The 22,529-nt window shown below is 41.7% G+C and overlaps 1 protein-coding gene across 2 annotated transcripts in view; it reads left to right on the forward strand.

Annotated features, from left to right (window-relative positions):
• Positions 1-6,314: 6,314 nt before the first annotated feature.
• LOC125461072 (uncharacterized) overlaps positions 6,315-22,529 on the forward strand; it is a 54,144-nt gene continuing 37,929 nt past the window's right edge. For both annotated transcript variants that reach the window (XM_048549423.2, XM_048549424.2), the window contains exons 1-6: positions 6,315-6,915; positions 11,841-11,904; positions 14,900-15,045; positions 20,548-20,621; positions 20,723-20,831; positions 21,532-21,780. In XM_048549423.2, coding sequence (XP_048405380.2) covers positions 6,840-6,915; positions 11,841-11,904; positions 14,900-15,045; positions 20,548-20,621; positions 20,723-20,831; positions 21,532-21,780 — 718 coding nt within the window. In that variant the 5' untranslated portion in view covers positions 6,315-6,839. The remainder of the gene's footprint in view (positions 6,916-11,840; positions 11,905-14,899; positions 15,046-20,547; positions 20,622-20,722; positions 20,832-21,531; positions 21,781-22,529) is intronic.

Below are 22,529 nucleotides of genomic sequence, written 5' to 3' on the forward strand. Positions count from 1 at the left end.
AATCTGCTTTCTAAAGGCGACTTTTGACACGTTAGGAGGCCCACTGTATCGAGGTTGACAGTCCACATCCAGCACTATCAGAGCTGACACATCTTGCAGATGTGAAAGATCTCAGAGCAACTACCTCCCTTTGGCAGATGGAGTCTAATGCGTGAAAATGTGAACTCGTCCCTTTGGCAGGAAGAACAGAACAGCAGGAGAAAACCTACACTTCAAAAAGTACTTCCCATCCTAGGGAAGGTTGAGAGATTAGATAAAAGTGTTCACAAATAACGAGGGGAACTAGTCAAGGTAGATAGAGACTTGAAACTCGTACAAAGGTCGAGATCCAGAGAATACCAAGACAAGATGATCGGCAGAAAAGCAACAAAAAAGTGAAACCCCTTTTTGTGTAGAAAATGGTTAGGATTTGGATGCACTGCCTCAAGGCATTGTGGGTGCATACTCAATCATGCTTTCAGCTCATCTAACTCTCCAGTTTAGTATAGATCAGGTCATTTTTCAGTCCAAGTACTTGCAGTGATTTCTTACTGACAGGAATTGGAACTAAAATGCTGAAACCATTCTCCTGAATATTAGTGGAATTAACAGCATGCTTTTATTCAGGGCAGCCAGCATCTTTTGCACCACTGATGCTGCCTAGCCAACATTTGACAATTTTTAATTCAGTTTTCCAACATCTGCAATATTTTACTTTTGTACTAAGATGACTTACATGGCTCTTGAGTCCTGAAGGGTTCAAGTCCTGTCAAGTGTAAATCTGAGACAACACAATGTGGAACTGGAGGAACACAGCAGGTCAGGCAACATCAGAAAGTTGATGTTTTGGGTTGGAACCCCTTTAAGAGTTCTGAAGAAGGGCCCTGACCCGAAAAATCAATTTTCCTACTCCTCTGATACTACCTGACCTGCTGTGTTCCCCTAGCTTCACAATGTGTTTTCTCTGCCTTCAGCATCTGCAGTTCTTGCTATCTCCAAGTCTAAGTCTGATAGATCTTTATAAAACAAGGCAAGTACAACAGACATGCATCATTCCAATAGTTAACTGAACAGCCAGCATGTACCCAAATTTGTATTATTCTTCCAAAAGAAGTGGGAGTCACTGGCAAGGCAAGTATTAGTTGTCCATCTCTAAATGCCTTTAAACTGAATGGTCTGTTAGACCATTTCAGAGTGCAGTAAAGAATCAACCGCATTGCTGCAATTTCGAAATTTTATATGGGCCAGACCTAAAGGACATTAGCAACTCACATAGGTTATCTTTCAACACTTTATGATAGTTTCATTATTTGTATTCTGTTTCAGGTATTAGAAGGAGCAAGTATGAGAAGAAATCAGCCTCACACGAGGAATTCACACTAATGATAGCTACTGACCATACTTGCTAAAATTGTTCATGTGAACAATAGTTTCCAAAAATATCTGTGCAGGGAGAGACCAACAAATACATCAATCACATGACAGAGGAGTAACTGAGGAAAGGGAAGGATCCCAGTAGAAGTCAAATTTAGTAAAAGACTGATTGCAATCAAAATATACTGTGAATTACAACTAGTATTCACTGTCAATATCACTTTTTTTAAAATTTTGTGTTTGTTTTTAAAATACTGTGGACTGAAATGACAGTTGTTTTAAAATTAATGTTTGAAAGGGTAGTATATTTTGAAAATAAATAACTATTGTAGGCATTGTGTAAATAACTGTTGAACAAGCAGTAATTGAAGTTTGGGAGAGCAGCATGATAGTTCAGTGGTTAGCACTGCTGCCTTATAATGCGAGGGATCTGGGTTCAATTCCACCCTCAGGTGGCTGCCTTGTAGTTTGCACAATCTCTGAAGGGTTTCCTCCCACAATCCAAAGATGTGCAGGTTGAAACTAAACTGCTAAATTGCCCATAGTGTCCAGGGATTTAAGGCTAATAGGAAATGCAGGTTACAAGGATGGGGCTGGGTGCCCCTGGGTGGGATGCTCTTCAGAATGCTAGTGTGGACCTGATAGGCCAAATAGGTTGCTTACATGCAGTAGGGATTCTCTTTTATCAGATTCAATGATTTGAGGCTGAGGACAGTGCTGATGCAACTTTTGGCAACAAGAATTTGGTTAATCTATGGACTAGTAAACTGTTATTGATGACAGAGGCATTTTTGCTGCTAACAGGTAACAACTTAGAACTGGGAATAAGTTACAGAAAGAGAGAAGTGTTCAGTTTTTCCCCAGCTGGGAGGAGTAGCTTGTTATTTTCTTTGCAGTTAAAACTCCCTGTAAACGTGAAGAACATGACCTTCAATAGTTGTTTCCTACAGTGTTTCAGCAAAGCTCAGCGCAAGCTGGAAGAACAACGCCTCATTTTCCGCTTGGGGACCCTGCAGCCCTCCTAACTCAATATCGAGTTCAATAATTTCAGGGTCTAAACTCTCCCATGTCCCTGCCCCCTACCTCACACATCAGGCCCTGTTATCACATAGCCTGCCATTACACACAGCCTGTTGTTTGTCACTAACAGTCCCCATTAACAACTATTGACCCTCCTAACCAGATCATTATCAACTCCTTTATCTGTCCAACTGTTCATCTCTCTCTTTCAGCTCTATCCTATTGTTTTCTCTATACCCCACCCCGTCCCTATTTCCTGCATATACACTGACATTTTCCCAGCTCCCATCAGTTCTGAGAAAGGGTAATTAGACCCTAAACATTAACTCTGACATTTTTCTTCACAGATGCTGCCAGATATACTGAGCTTTACCAGCAACTCTGTTTTTGTTCCTGACTTACAGCGTCCGCAGCTCTTTCGGTTTTTATTCAATAGTTGTTGTAAGATGTGAGATTTAACTGAAAAGTCAAATACTTTGAGTGAACCAACCACTTTTGTGCCTCTTACTACCCAGTGGAAGCATCTAGAGAAAGATGACTGAAGCAGTGTGCTGACCAGAAGAGAAATAAGGATCACCTTAACAACAGAAGCTGGAAAAACACAGCAGGTCTGGCAGCATCTGTGGTGAGAAAGTAGAGCTAATGTTTTGGCGCCAGTGACCTTTCTTCAGAATGTTGTGCAGAAAGGGTTACTGAACCTAAAATGTTAACTCAGACTGAAGGAGCATAATCTTAAAATTTGAGCCAGGTCCTTCAGATGCAATGTCAGGAAACTCGTTTTCACATGAAGAGGAGTGAAAATCTGGATTTCTCTCCCCAAAGATCTCTTTTAAGTTCAGGAGTGACAATTAAAAATGTTGAGATTCAGAAATAGGGAACGCAGAAGCTATTGACAGAATTGAAACTAAGGATAGCAGTTTTAAACTCAATTCATTATTTAAATAAAACAGGTTTGTTAGGTCAGGATAGAAGGTCAATTTTACTTGGTGTGAGATCGGACACGGGTAGGTGAGCTGAAGTTTACAATCATAGGAGGTCAGCCAGGGTATTGCAATATCCATCTGGAGGTAACTGACCTATGGATGAAGGTTTCATGGGCTGAAGCATGGGGATGTTAAGGGACATTATAATATGGAAGTAATTCTTTGGCTGGTCAAAAAGGACACCAGGATTGTGAAGCATCCAAAATTCTTACAGGAGTCAATGGTCCTGGGGTAGCGGAGGCTGAGACGGCTCTTATCGAGGTTTATAAAATCATGAGGGGTGTGGATAGGCTGACTAACCAATGTCTTTTTCTTACGGCAGGGATTCCAAAACTAGACGGGCTGGGTTTAAGGTGAGAAGGGAAAGATTTAAAAGGGATGTAAGGGGCAACTTTAACACACAGAGGGTGGAGTGTGTTTGGAATGGATTGCCAGTGGAAAGGTTTTTTTTTATTCATTCACAGGATGAGGGTGTCATTGGCCAGGCAGCATTTATTGCTCATTCCTAATTGTCCAGAGGACAGTTAAGAGTCAGCAACGTTGCTGTGGGGCTGGAGTCACATGTAGGCCAGACCAGGTAAGGATGGCTGTTTCCTTCCCTAAAGGACATGAGTGAACCCAATGGGTTTTTCTCCCAACAATCAACATTTGGTTTCATGCTTATCATTAGATTCTTAATCCCAAATATTTATTGAATAGAAATTCCACCATCTACCATGGCAGGATTTGAACCCAGGTCCGCAGAATGTTATCTGGGTCTCTGGGTTAACATTGCAGCAATAATACCGCTAGGCCATTGCTCCCAATGGTGGAGGCTGATATCTTTTAAATATTGTAACTGTATCTGGACAGGTACATGAATAGGAAGGGCCTAAAGGGATAAGGGTCAGATGCTGGCAAATGGGACTAGATCAGTTTAGCATATTTGGTTGGTGCAGACGAGTTGGACAAAAGTCTCTCTTTCCACGCTGTATAACTCTGTGATTCGATGGCTGTAGGTTTTGGAACCAAGAGACAGAGTTCCTGAATAAGAGCCTCTGGCAGCAGAATGCACCAGTAATCAAACGCCACTACTCCACAAGTCTTATCAAAAATGTAAATGGTCAATTTGTTTCTCTTTATCCAGAAATAAAGAGACTTTCACCAGGTTCCTTCAATAAACTCAAATAACCTATTTAATATAAACAAACCTATTCTTTAGAAAAGTGGCAAAACTGTTTATCAACTAAGCTACTATGCAGAATCACACTTAATCCCAAACATATTTGTTCATAGACAGACAAGACAGTACAGTTCTGCAGAAATAGCATAGATTGTTTTAACAAAAAAAAGGAACAAAGAAACCTACAGCACAGGAACAGGCCCTTCGGCCCTCCAAGCCTGCGCCAATCAAGATCCTCTGTCTAACCTGTCATCTATTTTCTAACGGTCTGTGTCCATTTGCTCCCTGCCCATCCATGTACCTGTCCAAATATATCTTAAAAGACACTAACGTGTCTGCATCTAGCACCTCCGCTGGCAACGCGTTCCAGGCACCCACCACCCTCTGCGTAAAGAACTTTCCACGCATATCTCCCTTAAACTTTTCCCCTCTCACTTTGAACTCATGACCCCTAGTAATTGAGTCCCCAACTCTGGGAAAAAGCTTCTTGCTATCCACCCTGTCTATACCCCTAATGATTTTGTAGACCTCAATCAGGTTCCCCTTCAATCTCCATCTTTCTAATGAAAAATTTTATCTTTTTTATTTTTAAAAAGCATCCAAAACAGGAAGAACACCCCTGTAATTCAAAAGAACAAATTGGAAGGATAAAATGGGTTGATTTGGTTCAGGGGTGTGTGGGTTATAGGGGGACGGGTCTGGGTGGGATGCTGCAAAAGGCGGTGTGGACTTGTCAGGCTGAAGGGCCTGTTTCCACACTGTAGGGAAAAAAAAAACATAGAACAGTACATCACGATGTTCTGTTCCAGTTTTTTTCATTTCATCTACAAGATCAAATTGATGAACAGTTACAGAATGATGGAAGACCTTCAGACCAGATTTAGATGGGAAACAGTTAAAGTCCTGATATTTAAAACGTTACCAAGTTTTCAAGTCAGTTCATTGAGACAAAGAGAATTTAGCTAGTTTTGTTTTCTCTTAGAGAGACATACTGCTCCCTTCTGCGAGTTTCTTCAACAGCTTCTCTGATCTGTGAAAACACACAGGTACTTAACCTAGGCGCTGAACCAAGAGACCCAAGGCTTCTCAGAGTCGGTTGATTCTGGAATTAAGTCATAAACCCATCTGTTTAAAACCTTTGCTACTGCTTCACCAAAGTTATTTGACGTTTTTCATAAACAGTAGACAATCGCATGGTATCCTTTGACCTTTAAACTTATCATCCCCAAGAAATCACACAAGTCCCTGAAACCTAGAAATATCTAAAAAGGTCCTTATTCCAAATCAGCACCTAGATTCCTGACAAGACTAAGACGAGGAGGAATTTCTTCAGAGATAATGGGAACTGCAGATGCTGGAGAATTCCAAGATAATCAAATGTGAGGCTGGATGAACACAGCAGGCCAAGCAGCATCTCAGGAGCACAAAAGCTGACGTTTCGGGCCTAGACCCTTCATCAGAGAGGGGAATGGGGAGAGGGAGCTGGAATAAATAGGGAGAGAGGGGGAGGCGGACCGAAGATGGAGAGTAAAGAAGATAGGTGGAGAGAGTATAGGTGGGGAGGTAGGGAGGGGATAGGTCAGTCCAGGGAAGACGGACAGGTCAAGGAGGTGGGATGAGGTTAGTAGGTAGCAGGGGATGGGTGAGAGGAAGAATCGGTTAGGGAGGCAGAGACAGGTTGGACTGGTTTTGGGATGCAGTGGGTGGGTGGGGGAAAGAGCTGGGCTGGTTGTGTGGTGCAGTGGGGGGAGGGGACGAACTAGGCTGGTTGAGGGATGCAGTAGGGGAAGGGGAGATTTTTTCACTGAGGCTGTTTGATAATCTCCGCCCAGAACTAAGGACGGTCCACCGTTAAGCATGTTTAAGTTAGGGGTCAGTATCTTTCTACATGTTAAAACCACTGAATGACAGTGTAATTGTTAAAACGCAGAAGGCTAACTGTGGAATGGCAGAAACTCCTTCTCCTACTTTCCCTGAAAGCAGATTGTCCAAAACCTTTGCAGTGAAGGTCACGGCCCTTTAAGTATCCCAAACCAGCAAATCTGAGCAGTTCTTTACCGAGATATTTACAACTGTGTGTTCACCTGGACCGGAATGTGATCCGCCTCTTCAAAACAGAGGCTTTATCAATTAAGAGGTGTTCAGTGTTAAAGAGGAGGCGGGCACTCAGGTCGTTTGATGCCTGCGCTGCAGGTGTTTATTCAGCATCCCAGTTTCCAATCTTCCCAATTGGATTACAAAGAACCGGGCTGGGTCAAAATGCCGCAGAAGGAGCATTGTTTTCTCTCTGACCCGCTCCGGTGGGAGGAGAGCTGAACAGAATGTTGTACCTGAACAGTCTGACCCTGCTGTTACTTTTCTCTGCGGTGATATTAACAGGAGCCCAACAACCCGAAGGTAGGAGTTCCAGTCTCCAATACTAATAACGGCTCGATCAAATCTCATTCAACTGCAACTGACTTCCCAGTTTGTGCAATGTTAGAGCTTTTATAAAAGATATTTTTTTTTAAAAATTCTAATCCTTAATGTACGCCGATCGGACACTGTCAATCCCATGAAACATTTGAAAAGGCAACGTCTGATTGTCAATGAGGGTCTGTTTAGCTCCATTGAAATAATTGTTCTGCATTCTGATCGCTGGGTCTGAAACGTTAACTCTGCTTTCTCTCAGCAGATGCTGCCAGATCTTCCGAGTTTCTGCAACTATTTCTGTTTTTGTTAGTGAAACAGTTGTACTTTTCGTTTTTGGATTGCAGTCTATAGGGTTAGTTATATTTTCCACGTTTTGCATTTTCACATACTGAAAGATCTGGTGCATCCCAAGATTTGAGTTGAGATTTCCGATCAGTTGACTGCGGAGCAAGATTTAAAGCATGACCTGTACTCTTCCCAGCTTCTTTTTCTCTTTGTCACTATCTCCTGAGATCCTTTTAAACCTGTTTGTTTGTTTGCATAACCCAGGTTGTATGAACTAGCTGCCATAACGTTCCACAAATGGGTGATAATTACCTAATAGGAACTGCTAATCAGGCCTGGTGATTATCAATCAAAATCTAACTTATCAGAGCAAAATCATTTTGCATGACATATTCCCTCTGGAGAAAATGTGAAACTGCTTATTCTAACCATGTGTTGGAGCTTCTGGCTTTATAAGACAAAATTTAGTCCTTTTTTTCTATAATTGTAAATCAAAAATGTTCACTGCAACTTCTCCACAAAAGTAGAACAAGAGCATTATCACCTTGGTAAACTGTCTCTCACTCATCTTCAAGCAGTTGTCACCACCTTTCAGGTGCTTGGGATGTGTCATTATGTTAGTGGTGCTTTATCAATGTTATTGGATACTCCACACTGATGTCCGCACCTCTGGGGTTCCATCCTTCTGCAATATTCTCCCCTTGGAGTTGACTGGACCTTTACCAGCTCTGCCTCTATATTGAGTTGTTTCTCTGTCTGAGTTTGTGTGTCAGATATGTTGAAGTGTTGGGTTAGGATACTGATCAATCCTTTCCCCTCTCAAATCTTATGAATTCAGGAGATCATTGCCCGGTTGCAGTTTGACTCAATTTGAGGGCATTTTGACCGATCTATCTGGTTTACAGCCCAAAGGAAGCTATTTAGTCCACTGTCAACGCTTTTTTAAAAATAAATTAGAACAATACCATCTGATTCACTCCTCTTCTGCTTTTTACATTCAGCTCGCTAGCCACCACCTGTTTCAAGCAATAATTCACATTTTCATTTAAAAAATGTAGGCTCTGTTCCAACTAGTCCTGAAGTCTTGACATGGTGGATGTGGGGCCGGGGAATCATTTTCGTTATGCGGGAAAATCTGGGACTAGTGGCCATCCTGCAAAAGCTAAGGGTCAGCCTTGCCCCTATTTCTCTTCCCACCGCCCACTCTCCCTTTGGGGTGGGGGGAGGGAAGGAGTGGAAGCAGTAGTTTTGAGTACTGTTAAAGGGGGTTAGGGGGCAATTGGGAATGTGGAGTAATCATGTCAGCCATGATCCTATTGAATGGTGGAAATGGCTTGAGGAGCTGACTGGGGTGCTCCTCCTCCTCCTCCTCCTCCTCCTCCTCCTCCTCCTCCTCCTCCTCCTCCTCATTGTATGTTGAGAGGAAAGTAAGATTTAGGGTATGAATTTGACGGATGTAGAGTGATGTGAAGGACAGAATCCCAGGATACTCTCTGAAGGGTCTAGGCCCGAAACGTCAGCTTTTGTGCCCCTGAGATGCTGCTGGGCCTGCTGTGTTGATCCAGCTTCACGTTTTATTACCCGGGATACTAATATTTTTCTTGAAAGTGCATGTGCAAATAAATGTAGCCGATAGGAGCATAGAGGTTATAAATTTGTACAAGGCAATAGTTTGGTCATAGCCAGAGAGAAGTTGTGCAGTGTTGGGGCATTGATTAACAGGCACAGAGGCCATAGAGTATGCAGCAGCGATCCAACGATGCAGATGAGAAAATAGTCAGTCATGTGGAGATTTGAGGTACAGGGATAATTCCACCAGGAACAACAGACACAGTGCAGCGATTCACCACAGCTCCTTCAGTATCACCCAAACCCATGAAATATACCCTGTGCAACAGTACCCAAGTATACCCATGACCTATACTCGAGAGCAGCAAGTACATACCTGCAAATCCCCTTGCATACTGACTTGGTTTGGAACTAGATCACCATTCCTTCACTGCTGTTGGGTCACAAATCCTGGAATTCTGCTTCACAACACTATCCCTAGACCACATAGCTTGCATTTATTCATGACTCCAGTGCACTATCACCCCAGGCAGTAGGGGATTGCTTTGGCCAGCATTATTTGCCAGTAATGTTCACGTCCCAGGAGAGAAATTTTCTTTTTAAATTTTGAGGTTGGGAAAGCATGTCTGCAGGTTGGTGGGAATATGTTTTAATAGTAGATCCTGGAAAGGAATTTGAAAAATAGTTGCACAACTTTTAAAAAGCATCTGGGTGGGTATATGAATAGGAAGGGTTTAAGAGAGAGAGAGATGGGCCAAATGCTGGCAAATGTTCTAAATTAATCCAGTCCTATCTAGTTGGCATGGATGAGTTGGACTGAAGGACCTGTTTCCATGCTGTACAGCTCTATTACTCTAATTACTGGGAGAAAAAAATTATGGACAGGGACTAAGTTGATCTTTGTAAGATCAATGATCAGTTTGTACTGAGTGCCCTCACTCCATAATGCACATTTTTTTTCTATGATCAGGGAATTTGACTAATTACAAAAATTCTGCAGTTTAAAATAGTTTTTTGCTCAATTTCCCACTTTTTGTGAGAACTCATGGCAGCTATCATTTTTAAGTAATCAATAATACAATATATTTGAAAACTTTTCTTTCCCTGCAGGTTACTAAATGGTGGAATGTGCAAATTATCTCCTGGTGGAGAAAGCTACGAAGACTCAACTCTCTGAAAACATTCTCCACATCCTATCTTTATTTTAAATCTGTGATCCCCAATTAGAGGGCCTCCCACATCCACCGTGTCAAGACCCCCAAGATCTTATTTGTTTCAGTCAAGTCACCTCTCGCTGTTTTAAACTCCAGCAGAGATAAACCTAGTCTGTCCAACCATCCCTTGTCAGGCAATATTGTAGGCATCAGTTTGTTAAATGTTTGTTGACCTACTGAAAACACATTTATGCTCTTGCTTAAATACAGGGAGCAATACTGTACTTCTAACAACTCCCATCCCCATGCTTGTCAATATTGAATTGCATTGTGCCACCTGTTCGTTCATTCAGTTGCCTTATCACCTTTTATAGCCCTCCCACAGTTTTCCAAATCTCCTTTTCACCATAATTTTTGGTATGGTGATACCTCAGTCAAGTTCAATAACATAGCCTCCATTCCGAATAAAAGCAGATTGGGTAACGTCTCCTGGAGTACTTCTAACCTTTCTGCAATCTCTATGTCTCTAACCATTTTGGAAAGTGCGGTTTCGGTGTGGGTGTTTAAAAGGGATAACTGTGGACATATTGCATGGTTGCCAACACGGGTAGGAAATGTATGACCATAAGATTACAGGAGCAGAATTTGGCTTATTGAATCTGCTCTGCTAGTCAAACATGGCTGATATGTTTCTCAGTACCATTCCCCTGCCTTCTCCCCATAACCCTTGATTTCTCCTTTTTTTAATTAATCAAGAACCTATCTACCTCTGTCTGAAATACAGTCCGACTTTGTTGCAGAAGGCGTTGGGGGCCATGACTTCCACAGATTCACCACCTTTGGCTGAAGGTATTCTCCCTCATCCCACTTCTAAAGGGCCATCCCTGACTCTCTGGCTGTGCCCGTGGGCCCTAGCCTCTCCTACTCATGAAGACATCTTTTCCACATACACTCTATCCAGACCTCTCTAAACTCCATTGAGTACAGATCCAGAGTCTTCAACCATTCCCTAGGCAAATCCTTCATCCCAGGATCATTCTTATAAACATCCTCGGAACCCCCCAACACTTCCTGCCTTGGATATAAATCCCAAAACCGCTCTCAATATTCCAAATGTGGTCTGACCAGAGCCTTATACAGCTACAGCTCTTGTACTCTAGCCTTCTTGAAATGGAAATTAAAATTGTATTTGCATTCCTAGCTACCAACTGAGCCTGCATGTTAATCTTAAGCAAATCTGAACTAGGACTTCTAAGTCCCTCTGCACGTCAGGTTTCTGGAGCATTTCCTCATTTAGAAAATCATCCATACCTCTCTTCTTCCTACCAAAGTGCGTAACCTCTGAATTTGCCACATTGTATTCCATCTGCCTCTTCTTTGCCCACTCTTCTAGCCTGTCCATGTCCTTCTCCAGCCTCTATGCTTCCTCAAAACTACCCATTCCTCTACCTATCTTTATGTCCTATGCAAACTTAGCAACAATGCCCTCAGTTCCTTCATCCAGATTGTTAATATATAAGATACATGGATGTCCAGCACCACCTTCCCCCAGTTAAATCCAAGTTAAACATCCCTAAAAATTGTAAATTTAAGCATTTGTCTTCTGTCTAGCAATTTGTTGTTTTAAACAACATGTCAAGTTTCTTTTTGTAACATGGGCTTGACTTGCATTCAAATAAATGCCTTTATCCTATCTGAGGAGGAGTTCACAAGTAGATAAGTAAGCCTCCTTTTGAGGCACCTTATCAAATGCCTCATATTCAGATCTCAAAATGGTAACAATTACCAACTCGCATTGTCTTTAAAACATGTTAACCGGCAGAATCTATCTCTGTTCATATGTAAGATGCTGCTAAGAAAATGCCGTTTTTATAGAAGTGCTTTTTTTTTTGTCTTTTAAAGAACCAAAAACCTGTGGTGCTATCTCACTTTGCTGGGAAGTGACATCAAGTCTCACGTCTGAGAGGTAAATAAACATATCTGAGGATAATCTACACCTGCAGAGTAACTTTTTTTAATTAAGTAAAATCATTTCTGGGAAGTGGGTGTCATTGGCTGGATGAGTATTTATTGCTAATCTTGAGTGGCCCCTGAGAAGGTGATGGTGAGCTACTTTCTTGAACTGCTGCAGTCCATGCACTGTTGTAGACCCACAATGTTCTTGGTGGGGGGTGGGGGGGGGGGGGGAAGGTGTGGTGAGGAGTTCTGGGATTTTTGACCCAGCAACAATGAAGAAATGGTGATATATTTCCAAGTCAGGAGGGTGAGTGGCTTGCATGTAACTTGTAGATGATAGTGTTCCCATGTACCCACTGCTCTTGCCCTTCTAGAAGGGAGTGGTTATGGGTTTAGAGGTGCTGTCTAAGGATCTTTGGTGAATTTCTGCAGTGCAGCTTGTAGATGGTACATAGTACTGCTACTGAGTGTCCGTAGTGGCAGAGTGAATTCTTGTGGATGAGGTACCAATCAAGTGGACTGCTTTGACCTGGATGGTGTTGAGCTTCTTGACTGTCTTTACAGTTGCACCCATCAAAGCAAATGGGAAGTGTTCCAGTGATAATGGGAACTGCAGATGCTGGAGAATCCAAGATAATAAAGTGTGGAGCTGGATGAACACAGCAGGCCAAGCAGCATCTCAGGAGCTCAAAAGCTGATGTTTTGGGCCTGTTCCATCACACTCCTGACTTGTGCCTTGTGACTAGTGGGCAGATTTTAGAGAATTGCTTGCTATAGAGCCACACAGCATGGCTCTGACCTGTTTAAATGAGGCTACCTCCCAAAAATAGAACTGTCTGTGAAAGCTGAGCACTTTATCAATGATTAAGTTCTAAAGCCAACAGCGATGGTTCAGGAATATGCCAACTCATTCCAAAGATCTTTTACCTTTTTTAAAAAAAATCTAACTTTAGACCTAATACCCTTGACATCTGACTACAGCAAGACATTCCAATTTAAAGGTGCCAATGTGCTCTTTTCACATAAGGTACCATTCCTAAATAAATTTGATTTGAACATTTCAGTAGCAGCAACAACAACTTATTTATGTATGGTACCCTTAACACTAAATATTTCTAGGGTTTCATAGTGTTTGACCCTTGAGACACACGTGCAGGCAGATGACCGAAAGGCCAGTCAAGGTAGGTTTAGGAAGAGCCTTAAAGGAGGTTTAAAATTTTCATAAGCAGGAAATTTCAGTCCTTTTGAGCAAAGCAGTTAAAATCGATGATTGGCAATGGTGGGTCATTAATAAAAGTGGGTGATGCCGAAGCAGCTAGAATTTGAGGAGCACAGATATCCCAGACGTTATGAAGTTAGTGGAGATGGGAGATAGGGAGGGGTGAGGACAGGAGGGATTGACAAACTAGATTTGGAATCAAGGTGATTGTAAATTAGTGATCAGGTGGAATGATGAATAGGTTGCTGAGTTGAGATACTAACATCAGAAGTTTTTATTTTTACTATTTGTGGATCCTTTCGTGAAAGCAGTGGGACCAGCATTGCATAGTCTTTCAGAGGCAATTAAATACCAACCAAGTTTTTGAGAGCTGATTGGATCATTGAAAATGGTAGAAAGATTCACTAAGTCAGATCTGAAGAAACTAGCTCCCCTGGTGGTGTTATCAAAATATACAGTTGTCTTAAAATCTCAGAACATTTACAATGGAAATCAAGGAGTAGTTTTTTTTTGTAGTCAGTAGCAGAAGCTGTATCCATTCTGTGATTACAGCATGAAAGGAGCCTATTTAGCCTGTAATGTCTGTGCTGGTCCTCTTGAAGAGCAATGTAACTATTACTGTATATGACCTTTTTCCTTGCAGAGGTGTAGCAACACTTCCTTGCTTTTATATGCTATCCCTCTATTAATAAACCCAAGGATCCAATAAGCTGTCTTACTAACTGTTTCAACTTGCTTAGTCACCTTCAGGGAATCATGTACGTGAATCCCAAAGCCCCTCTGCTCCGATACGCTCCTCAAACTTGTACCACAAGGCCTGTGTTTTCAGGCCATGTTTCTTCTACCAAAAAGAATTACCTCAAATTTCTCTGCATTTAGATTCTTCTGCCAAGTGTACCCATTTTATCAAATGGGCAATGTCCCTCTGAAGTCACTCAGCATCATCCTCACAATTCACTATTCTCCCTCACTTAGTATCATCTGCAAATTTAGAGATTTTACACTCCACACCCATCTCCAAATTTGTTTTATGTAAGCCAGAAAAAGCAAGGGTGCCAATACAATTCCTGAGGAACACCATTTCAACTCCTCTCCGATCTGAAAAATTCCCACCAACAGCTCAGTGGGAACACCTTAAGAGGACATAAGGTTCACGACAGGTTAATATCACTTTCTCAAACTGGACAATGATGCCAGCAACAGCCCTGTCCCAAAACAGTTTTTCCAGCTACTCAACAATGGCATTTAATATGTTGGAATTGTTGACTTGCTCACCAAGCTGGCTTGTTTTCATTCGGATGTTTCATCACTATGCTGGGTGGCATCATCAGTGAGGCCTCCAATGAAGCGATGTTGTTCTACGCCGCTTGGAATTTATACTGTCTGGCCTGTTATAGTGAGTAGTCTCACTTCTGGTTTTGTTCTGTATGGGCTTGTGTATGGGGTCCAATTCTTTTGGCTCGTTGAATTATGGGTTGAGAATCAAAAATTCTATTGGTTTGTTGATTGTTGATTATGGGTTGAGACCCAAAATGCAAACTAGAAGAATTAGACCCCATATACAAACCCATACGGAACAAAACCAGAAATGAGACTACTCACCATAACAGATCAGACAGTATCCATTCCAAGCAGAGTAGAACAATATTGCTTCGTCGGAGACTCCAGTGATATGTTACCTAGCATGGTGACAAAATGTCTGAACACATGAGCTACAGATCTTTGTTAAAACCTTGACTTTGACATGTACTTTTCACTAAAGTGCCTTTTTGCTTTGTGATTCCAGAAGGCAAATTTATCTAAACAGTAACAATGTCCTTGAGGCTAACAGACTAAGAAAATCTGGCTCCTGGTCTTTGGAACCGAGAACACAGCACACGCTACAATACTCACTAGCAAACAAGTCATCTACTTGGAGAATCTACACCATGTGTATGTATATTTTGATAATGCTGCTTTCTTCTGTGTGTTTTTTTTCTACCCTTAAACAGCTGTGCTTTGCTGATGAACCATAATGTGTGCTGTACCTTGGGATGATCTGGGTGTGAATATATAACAGGAGTGGCTCCCTCCTCCTCCATGAGCAGGATCGAGGCTGCTCTAGTTTTTAAATTCAATCCCATGTTTCTACTTACACTGACCCCCTTTTCACTTCTCTGCTTAGCAAGAATCGATCTACCTCTGCTTTTGAAAGTATTCAAAGATTCTTCTTTTCCAAAGGCTCATGACCCTCAGGAGAAAAGAAATCTCCTTCTTCTGTTTATAAATGGGTGAATCCTCACTTTTAAACAACAACCCCCACTTCTGATGTTCCCCCACCTCCGCCCCCAGAAGAAATATCCTCTCCACATTCACCCTGTCAAAATCACCTCAGGACTGTTTTTGGATATTTCAGTCAAATCACTATTTTTCTAAATGCAACACACACACAAGCCTAAGCCTGCTAGCCTTTTCCAGTAAGACAACCCAGTATTTGTCTGGTAAAGCTCTTCTGAAAAGCCTTCATTACACTTACGCCGTATATTAGGTATGGAGACCAATATAGCATGCTCACTGTAGATGTGGTCTCTCCAATGCCCTGTCTAACTGAAGCATAACCTCACTCTTCTGTGTTCAATTCCCATCTTTATATAGTTTTATTAACTTTCCTAACTACTTGCTGTATCTGTGAACCAGCCGTTTATGATTCATGCACGAGAACTTCCAGATCCCAATGCATCCCAGAACTCTGCATCTCTTAGCCTTCCAATAATATGCTGTTTTATTCTTCCTGCCCACACTGGCAACTTGATAAACCATTTGCCAGACCTTTGCCCACTCGGCTAACCCATCTATATCTCTTATAACCTCCTTGTATCCTATTCACATCTTATTGTCTTACCTATCTCTTGTCAGCAGAAAATGTAGCAGCCTTGCCTTCAATTCCCATGTCTAAATCTTTAATATCCATTGTAAAAAGAGTGATGCATGTAGGATGATACTTATGTCTCTGACCTGAAAATAATCCATGTCTGCCTACTGTTTTCTCTCAGCTAGACAAACACCTATTTGTGGCAATATATTGCCTCCTAGACAATATGATTTTAATTTTCGCAATATACTTATGTTACAATATCCAAGTCCTTCAGTTCCCTTTTATCCATAGCATATTACACCTTCAAAGATCTCCAAAAAGCTGGTTTATTGACCAACAAACAAAGCATTACACAGCCCAGTAACAGTCTGTGGAATTTTCCGTCCAAAGTAATTGATTGAACATTAATTGCCATTTCTGAGCTGCAGTCCACCCTACCTAGTCCTGATGCAAGGTCCTGACCTGAAAAGTCAACTCGCCAGCTCCTCTGCTGCTGCTGACTTGCTGTGTTCCTAGAGCTCCACACTATTGACTCTGACTCCAGCATATGCAGTTCTTGTTATCTCCTAGTTTACATCTTTGCATGTTTTTGTGTTAAGTATGGGGATAACACTCATACGCTCCCAAAGTATTGCTGCTGGATCATATGGAAGTTTCTGCAAGAAGATGTTGAGGTTGTCCCAAACATCGGTGAGACCACTTCTGGAATATTGTGCCCAGTTCTGGTTGCCCATTTACAGGAAGGACACTATAAAGCAGGAGATTATTCAGAAGAGATTTACCAGGATATTGCCAGGTCTGGAAGGTTTGAGTTATAAAGAAAGGCTGGGACTTTTTTTCTGCTGGAGTAGGAAGTTGAGAGGCAACCTTCACAGAAGTGTATTAAATAATGAGGGGTGTCCGTAGCATTAGTGATAGCTGTCTTTTTCCTTTGAACTGGGAATTACAAGACTGAGTGCATCTTTTTTTAAAAAAGACATGAGGGGCAATTTTTTTTTAAACACAGAGGGTAGTCTCCCTGTGGAATGAACTTCCTGAGGAAATGGTGAATGTGGGTACAATGAAATGTTTAAAAGACATTTTAAACAAGGACATGAATAGGGAAGGTTTGGAGGAATATGGGCCAGCAGCAGGTAGGTTGAACTAGTTTAGTTTGGGGTTATGTTCAGCATAGACTGATTGCACCAAGGGGTCTGTTTCTATGTGCTCTGACTCTGACTTGCAGATTAATTGATACACACGTTCTCAAGCCCCTGGTAGAGTTGCTTCTCCTTTGTCATTTTCAACTCTGCATCATTATGGCACCCCAATGTTAATGCTGTTGTTCAACAGCATTGATAGAGTCCCCACAGTGTGGAAACAGGCTCTTCGGCCCAACAAGCCCACACCAACTCTCAGAGCATCCCACACAATCCACATAGTTACACATCCCTGGACACTATGGGCAATTTTAACATGGCCAATTCACCTGGCCTGCACATCTTTGGACTGTGGGAGGAAACCCACGCAGACATGGGGAGAATGTGCAAATTTCAGACAGGGTGGAATTGAACCCAAGTCCCTGGTGCTGTGAGGCAGCAATACTAACCACTGAGCCGCCACTATGTACAAGATCAGTGAGGGGAGATTTTGCCTGATGACTTTGGTCATCAAAAACCAGCATGTTTTATGTCATAGTATTGCAACCCAAGGTGCTTTGCAGGACAGTAATTGAGCACATTTGGTGCAGGGCCACACAAGAGATTGGGAGCCATGATTGGAATCAAGCTGCCAACAATAGAGTGGTAATGCACGATAGGCCAGAATTAGGTACACAGAGATCCACCAAACATCCAGAATCGGAGGGGCTTATTGGGATAAAGAAGCATGGAATCATAGGGCAAGTTGACAACTTTACCACTAGAGAATCTTTGGCTTGCAGGAGTCAGCAAGTGGTTTTCATCCCCATTTTATTTATTTAAAAGATGTACTGGTGCTGTAGGCAGTCTGAGGAAGGTTCACTAGGTTGATGTGTGGCATGATGTTGCTGTCTTGAAGAGAAGTTGGGTAGGTTGGGCCTGTTCTTGGAGTTTAGAAGAATGAAGGGACCTTATTGACGTCTATAGTAGTCTTAGAGAACTGGATAGGGTAGAAGTGGAGAGGTTGTTTCTCCCTCCAGAGAGCCTAGTACCAGAGGGCATAATCTCTGATTAAGGGGTCACTGACCTAAAACCAATGAAGAATTTATTTTCTCTGAAGGTGGTGAATCAGTGGAATTCTTTATCACAGAGAGCTGTTGAAGCTGGGTCGCTAAGTGTATTCAAAACTGAAGGATTTTTAACCTGAGGTGATCAAAGGTGATGGAGAAAGCAGGAAAAAGTGGAGTTGAATGACAGAGCAGATTTGATGGGCCAATGGGCCTATTTCAGTTCCTATGTCTTATGGCCTTGTGAAAGGATGACGAGTAAATAGGACTTGTGCAGTAGCAGTACCTGCAGTAGAGCCGCCCTTGCTAAATGTCTGTGGGTATAGGTCATTGGTCTTATTGGTATGGTATAAATAGAAAGAATCTCTCAAATCTTTTAATGCAGAAGGATGCTGTTTGGCCCATCCAGCTACAAGCCAAAGTCCATCTTTTTGTGACTTATCAATATGCATAATAGCTAATTAGAAGAATGTTGAGCATCTTGATGAATATCCACTTGAGAAACATTATCAGCTTGGTCCTGTTGATAGCAATCTCTTCTGAGCCCAACCCTGTGGGTTTAAGTTTGCCAACGTTTGGGCACAGTTTGAGGCTGAAACCTTCAGTGCGGCACTCTGGCAGGACTACAACATCTGAGAAGCTGGCTTTCAAATGAGAGATGTTGTCTATCACCTTTGATCCTGTCTGAATAAAACCAAGGATGATACTTTCACTAACTAAGTGCTATCATCAGCCTGTTCAGATGGGTATATTAAAACACTGTTTTTAACATCAGTGAAGACTCTGAGTAACCTACTCGATGTTGGTTTTTTTTTCCCTTAAAACCCAGCACCCTCGTGCAAAATCTGATTCTTCAGTTTTGTGGAAACTTGCTCTGTGGAGGTTGGCTGTCTTTTTGCAATGGTCTTGTCAGAGTCCCACAGATCAACATGGATAAACAGTTGGTTTTGGGAAAACTCGGCAAGCCATTTACCACAGCAGTCAACCTTCAGTTCAAAAGGAGATCAAAATCAACTTATTTACTGCTTCCAGGATCAGAATTCTCCGCTTATAAAGTTCTCAACTTGCCTTTCAAAGCTCACCGCAATTTCACACTTCCTTATCCCCATATTCCCCTCTGACCTGGAAAGTTTGGGGGAGTCTCTGTCCCTGATTCTGACCTATTGTCCATCATCACTCCGCTGTTGGAACACCTCCCAATATCTCTCAGCCCTGTGCCAACCATCATTGCTAAAGTAACAGGTGCATTGAATGGCTTTAAACAAACAAAATATTTCTCTGTATTTATTGATTTATTCAAGCTGTACTGATCTTCAAATGGATTTAGCCTGCTTGCTTTAAAGTGTGCAAGATGCCCTTTGTTAGCAATTGATGTTGTTGTCAAGTGGAGCTTTTCTTGTTTGTATTATTTTATAAATGGTTTGGCGACATGTTGAAATCACCATCTCATGGGAAAATAGTTAAACCCACCATGCCTGCTATAACTGGTTAGGAGGATACTTTAAAAATGGCTGTGAATCCTTCTGAAACACTCTGAAGCTTTCAAGGCAATCTGCAAATGTTGTAAATCTCCAAAACTGAACAACAGTTCAGTTTTTGGGTAGCACGGTGGCTCAGTGGTTAGCACTGCAGCCTCAGCATCAGGGACCCGGGTTCAATTCCACCCTCGGGTGACTGTCTGTGTGGAGTTTGCACGTTCTCCCCGTGTCTGCGTGGGTTTTCTCCGGGTGCTCCGGTTTCCTCCCACAGTCCAAAGATGTGCAGGCTAGGTGGATCGGCCTTGCTCAATTGCTCGTAGTGTTCAGGGGTGTTTTGTTTAAGGTGGATGGGTCTGGGTGGGATGCTTCAAGTGGCAGTGTGGACTTGTTGGGCCAAAGGGCCTGTTTCCACACTGTAGGGATTCTAATCTAATTTGGATATTGTAAAGAGACCTGTTGCCAAAGTCTTACATCTTGCACTCATCAGCACAGAAGCAGGAATGCCAACTTTTTCAGAGGCTACAACAATTTATACACCATGAGATTGAGGACAACAAGAAGTAAAACTTTGATAGCATGTTGTTTCAACAATTCTCAAGTTCCCTACTATCAAACGATTTATTAAAGACATGATTTTCTTGAGCCAGTCCACATTTCCTGGGATGAATGGATGAGAAGCAATTTTCTTTCCTGAAATACTATGGCTTTTTTAAGGGAATGGGATTGGATAGAATTTCCAGGACGGTAACCAGCTGGTCAGAAACCAAATGGTCCATTCTATCTTCTTTTTCTCTTTAACCCTTGCATTTACAGTGTAAAAATAATAATTCAACAGGTCAAAGCTGCAGTGTCTTTTTAGGTTTATAAATGTTGCAAATTTTGCTTTTTTTTTCCACTTTTTCTGTATTAACATTGAGGTCCTCCACACCTCCTGGTGGATTCCCTAAATGGAAGCGGTGCAGAAATGTCTCCTATCCAGTTTGCTGACTTGGTAAGTGGACAGCTGCTGTGAATATGTTAAATGCTAGACTGTATGAGCTGAGCTTCCTTTTTTAATGATCTGCAAGAATTTGGCCTTTTTTTTTCCTCTAGAAAATAGAAGACTCTGACCAAAGATACCAGTTCCAAAGGAGCATCAATCTGGGCTGTCAGGGAGAAGTGTTTTACATCTCTGAGGCAGATGGTGTAGCTCTGGCATTAGGTAGATATGTACTGTTTTTTTTTGAAAGCTAAGGAGAGAGTCTTGAAGTTTTGAATTGTGCACTCAGCGGGACAAACCCAAGTCCCAACTCTCAATAGTCTCCAGTTATTCAGTAGGAAGAAAAGGGTGCTGCCTCTGGTAAATTGTTGCCATGGAGGAATCAATGGAGTATGCCAGACTCTCCAAGCTCCTGGGTAATTCAAAAAAAGCACCTATTCCTTATGTTCACAGAGAATAGACCCCTGAGTATGAATGTGTATTGCTTCTTGCAAGCCACATTGAGCTCAGCTGTTTAAAATTTGGTGCTGTCATGTTTGTCCTATGGCGTGCAAAATGAAAATTTTTTTTATTTCAAATGTTTCTCTTCAGTAATAAACTTGTTGTATGTTACTGAGAGATTTATTAAAAGAAGAATGCTGGAAATCTGAAATAAAATAGAAAATACCGGAGAAGGAATGTATCAAGAGACCTAATCTAATGTAGATCAGTGATAAATCATAGTTGAGAGATAATTGTTAATGTTTTAGTTGTTGACCATCCATCAATCGAACCTCTTATGAAATGTTGGAATATTTGCAATTAATTCAAAGTGTGGCATTCTAACAGATTATTTGTGGATGTTTTGGGGAGAAAATGAAACTTTTTAAAAAAAATAACACTTTTGCTGCACTAACCATTGAAACTGATTTCAATCTTGAAGTTCTTGCTGCTGAATTCCCCTTGAAGATCACTACAACAAGTACTGCTGTGAGTCTCTCTTGGGGTTTCAAAGACTGTTTCTTTGAGGATGCTCCTTGCACCCTTCTATTGCTCAATGCGAGTGGCAACGATGTGCGCCAAGAGATGGTTCGAGACCAGCCCTATGAAATCAAAGGCCTAACACCATGTGAAGGTTACACGTCATGTTTGATTGTGGGGCAACATGATATCTGTGCTGCTAGCACAACAGGTAATTTGCTGGTTCATAATGACCCCTCTCTCGCTCTCCTTTTTTTTTGCAGCTGTCTACCCAAGGCTTATGTTAACAATCTTGCTACAATCCCTGTCATGCTGTAGTTTCAGGCTCGTGGTGCTCTGGAGCACATTTCAGAAAAATCTGCCAACTTTTGTTGTGATTTTTTTTCTTAACATCTGTTAAAACTAACCATAGGGAAACAATGTTCTGAGATCACTGTGGTAAATTGGCCACCAAAGTTTGTTCAATTGAATGAGTAATATCTTATAGCAGCAATTAATTCCAGTCCCAGGTGTATAAGTTGAGGACTGAATAACTGAGTGATTAAACCTCTTGGTTTCAAAAAAAAAATTGAACAGATTGGTAGCTGGTTACATTTTGGTTTTTTTTAATAGTAGATTTATTTAGATTAAAGCACAAAGTGCCTATGTTCTGTAGTAATTTAGAAATGAAGTTCTTGTACAAGACTAATGTCTTTTTGTGCATCTGGGATTTCTTGCTATATGGTCCACATCTTGTAGAATTCCAAAAGACCACTAACATTACTTTATCTGCAATGACTCAACATTCCCAAATTAGCAGGTTACGTAGAGTAGGCTATGCCACACGTGCTTTTGGGTCACTGTGTTAAAATCACAGCTGGGATGTCTTTTCTAGCTGGACAGAGCCGTTTCTAAAGTAAATTCGCCTGCATAAGCTGGCATATTCCGGAAACAGCGGTTAGCACTGCTGCCTCACAGCAC

This window comes from Stegostoma tigrinum, chromosome 18 (assembly GCF_030684315.1).
Source record: "Stegostoma tigrinum isolate sSteTig4 chromosome 18, sSteTig4.hap1, whole genome shotgun sequence".
Lineage (NCBI taxonomy): Eukaryota > Metazoa > Chordata > Chondrichthyes > Orectolobiformes > Stegostomatidae > Stegostoma > Stegostoma tigrinum.